This window comes from Rhinolophus ferrumequinum, chromosome 20 (genome assembly GCF_004115265.2).
Source record: "Rhinolophus ferrumequinum isolate MPI-CBG mRhiFer1 chromosome 20, mRhiFer1_v1.p, whole genome shotgun sequence".
NCBI lineage: Eukaryota > Metazoa > Chordata > Mammalia > Chiroptera > Rhinolophidae > Rhinolophus > Rhinolophus ferrumequinum.
Window position 1 is genome coordinate 29,763,503 of NC_046303.1, and position 3,951 is coordinate 29,767,453.

A 3,951-nucleotide genomic window follows, 5' to 3' on the forward strand; every position below is an offset into this window, starting at 1 on the left:
TTTTTCTCCTGTTAATGTGTCTTTTATTATGGGGAGGGGGGAAATTTCAGCCAAGAACCTAGAATGATAGAGGGAAAATTATTTTCCTCCCCAACATCACAAATGTGATACAGTTGCACAGAGATATTGATCCCATATATGGTGTGATAGGGCCTGGGACATCTAGAGCCCTCAACCAGACACCTCTAGCTTCAAGCAGCCTCATACATTTAGCCATGTCAGCTGTGTAAATGGGGCAATTTCCTACTGTGCCATGACACGACATGAAAAAGACAGAGGAGCGCTGCTTTAGAACACCCACTTCCTCCTTTCAGTCCCTCTATCTCTCTTGAGCCAGTGTCCAACCATATACTGATTGAAGTTTATCTTTTTCTACATTTTTTTATGTATATAATAATGTAAAAGTGCAATCAGACAAATAACCAGCAAATATTAATCACATGTTATCGACTCTGGGAACATTATAAGGAAGAATACCATAAAATTCTAGTCCTGAAGGAATCTGTAATCTAGTTACAGAGATACGCCTAACACTCTAAACAAGCACAAAAGCAATACAAGATAGTAGATGTGTGTAATAAAAGACAAAGTGATACGGCAACAGACCATAATCGTCCTTGAACTTCAGAGAAGTTGTTGAGAAAACAGAAGGAAAACCATATGATTTTACCCTCTCAGTTTACAAATACAGGACTCCTAGCGATGATTAACCCAAGTGATTATTGACCTGTTGAGTGGAAGTGTTGCCGGGAATGGAGATTTTCCTCGTACTTGTCTTCTTAAAAGCATTCAATCAAGAGACGGAATCAAGCAAGTAGTAGACAGCAAAGTTTCTTTGCAAAGCAGGTACATTCTGAGCGTGGAGTGGGCCGACCTGAGGGTGGGTAGCAGCCCAGCGTCTCTGGGACCCTGGCCTTTTATCCTATACATGGCTTATTCTCCTCATTCTGCGCATCTCATCCTGGTGTATTTTGTTAGCCCAAATCTCTGTTCTGGCTCTTGGCTTCAGTGGGTCTGTAACAGAATATTGATGACACCTTCTACTTCCTCCTTCTCCTGTTCTTGCCTACCTTCCTACCTCCTCTATCACAAGTGAGGCATGGACAGCGACCGTAAATTCCAGGCCATCCACTCAGTGCACTCAATAACTGAGCACCTGTCACACCCCGGGCACTGTTCTCAGGGTGACTTCTCCCTTAGGTGGTCCAGTGCCGAAGGCCCACAAACAAGCCTTAATGTCTTAATCAGAAGGAAAAAAAAGAAATTTTAGGTCAAAGAAAAGTTTTGATATATGATATTAATAGATTTGTCTTTATACCAATACAGTCTTAAAATATAATTTTAGATTTTTTTTTTTTTTTTTTTTTTTTTAATGGAGGAAAGGGCCAAAGAAGGCAAAAGTGCCTTTGGCCCACAGAAATCATAGTAAGTCACTGACTCTTCTAGGCACTGGGGAAACATAAAAGGGTGAATAAGGCAAATAAAGCTCTGTTTTCGTGAAACATCCGTTCTTTCAGTGGGTGAGATAATGAATAAGACAATAACCAAATCAATAAGCGAGATGATTTCAGACAGTAATAAAGGAAATACTGTAAGAAAATAAAACGTAGCTAGGTAAAAGAACAATGTGGTGGGGATGTTTCAAAAAAAGGCCTTTTTGAGGAAGTTGAGCTCTGAATGATGAGAAAAAGCCAGTCTCAAGGAAGAGCTCTAAAGGAATCCAGTCTGAAGAGCTGAAGGAAGAACTTTCCAGACAGAAGGAACAGCAGAGGTGCTGAGTCGGGAATGAGGTTGGTGGAGTGGAAGAGCCAAAAGTCTGGTGGGCTGGAGTGTAGAGGGAAAGGAGAGGAGGGGCAGAGGTTAAAGGGTAGGAGGGGCTAGTTCATGGAGCCTTGAGGCCATTTAAGGGTATCAGTATTGAGTACAATGGGAAACTATTGGATGTTTAAGCAGAGGAAGGACAGGATCTGACACACATTACAACAAAATCACTCCAGGTTCGGTGCGAAGAATGCCCTGGAAATAGGGGAGGCTGGTTAGGAAGCCTGTGAGTGATGCAGATCCTGAGGTCAGGGTCATAGCATTGGAGATGGAAACACAGGACGAATCTGGGATGTAATTTGGATGTAAACTAGCAGAAATGAATATTGGGAGTGTGGGAAAGAGCATATCCAGGATTGTTAGAAGCCCTAGGAATCTTCATGGAAGAGATGATTATGCAATCTGAAGAATGCATCATGTCATTAAGAAAATGAGACTTGGGCAGACAGATGGCTCAGTTGGTAAGAGAGCGCAAGCTCTCAACAAGGTTGCCAGTTCAATTCTCACATGGGGTGGTAAGCTGCGTCCCCTGCTACTAATATTGAAAACGGCAACTGGACTTGGAGCTGAGCTGCTCCCTCCACAACTGGATTGAAGGACAACAACTTGACTTGGAGCTCATGGGCCCTGAAGAAACACGCTGTTCCTCAATATTCCAATAAGAAGAAGGAGAAGGAGAAGGAGAAGGAGAAGGAGAAGGAGAAGGAGAAGGAGAAGGAGAAGGAGAAGGAGAAGGAGAAGGAGAAGGAGAAGGAGAAGGAGAAGGAGAAGGAGAAGGAGAAGGAGAAGGAGAAGGAGAAGGAGAAGGAGAAGGAGAAGAGCTCTTGAAAAAAAAATAAAAGAAAAGAAAAATCTATGTTTTTCACCAACTTGAAGAGAGCTTAATTTAGATTATTAGACTATAAAAATACACTAAAGTTTATTTGCCTCAGTTGTAGTTATTTGTAATATTTTGGTATTAAAGCTATTAAAGAAGAAGTAAGTTTTTTAGGTTCACATTGTTTATGAATCAGAAGATGCATTGCATTGTAACTTAATTGTTCTGCAATATATTTTATCATAAATATATTGTAGTTAAATGAGCCATGAGGGAAAGCCCAATTTTGAATATGAAGAGTACTCAAAAACAAATAAAAATGATATGTAAATAGAAACAAAAGACAGTTTTAACAAGTATTTCATGCAACATTGAAATAATTCCTCTGTGTTAAGTATTATAATTTGAATCCATTATGCAAAAATTAAGCAAAATGGAATGGATTAAAAAATGTTTAAATTAATAGAATCTTGTATGTCACAGAACCATGAGAATCATCTGGGGGAGGCTGCAATGAATTTCAGAAATTATTTAACCTTTTCAAGCCCTTGATTCCTAAAAGGTAATAATGCTCAACTCAGAAGCTTAGTACCACCCTTTGCATCCACTTTCATCGCTTCTTGCTGTCGTTCGTCAGACCTCAGCCGCCAAAATGGTGAAGCAGATCCAGAGCAAGTTGGCTTTTGAGGAAGCCTTGCGCAGTGCAGGAAATCAGCTCGTAGTCGTTGACTTCTCAGCCACGTGGTGTGGGCCTTGCAAAATGATCAAGCCGTTCTTTCATTCCCTGTCTGAAAAGTATTCCAATGTCGTGTTCCTTGAAGTAGATGTGGATGACTGTCAGGATGTTGCTTCAGAGTGTGAAGTCAAATGCATGCCAACCTTCAAATTTTTTAAAAATGGACAAAAGGTGGGTGAATTTTCTGGAGCTAACAAGGAAAAACTTGAATCCACCATCAATGAATTAATCTAATTATGTTTTCTGAAAACATAACCAGTCATTGGCTCTTTAAAACTTGTAATTTTTTTTTATTTACAAAAGAAAAAATCAAGTAGAAAATTATGGTCAATTGCCATCCAATTATAAATGAGAATAAAATATTAATTCTACTGTTAAAAAAAATAATGCTCAACTCATAGGGTAAGATTAAATAAAATGAAGTATATAACAGATATCATAGTCTGCTTTATAAATAGAAATATTACTTTTCAGAGATGTGGCCTAAAAAAGTTAAACAAACTAGTTATAAAGCCAATTTTAATCCAGTTAGTCTTTTAAATGAACTATAGGATAAACCGGATTGCAGGGTAAACAT

The 3,951-nt window shown here is 39.1% G+C and overlaps 1 protein-coding gene across 1 annotated transcript; it reads left to right on the plus strand.

The window, feature by feature from the left end:
* The first annotated feature begins 3,275 nt into the window (after positions 1-3,275).
* LOC117012407 (thioredoxin-like) lies at positions 3,276-3,706 on the plus strand. The gene has a single exon (XM_033088663.1). The coding sequence runs from the start codon at positions 3,291-3,293 to the stop codon at positions 3,606-3,608; it is 318 nt and encodes a 105-aa protein (XP_032944554.1). The 5' UTR covers positions 3,276-3,290; the 3' UTR covers positions 3,609-3,706.
* Positions 3,707-3,951: the final 245 nt, after the last annotated feature.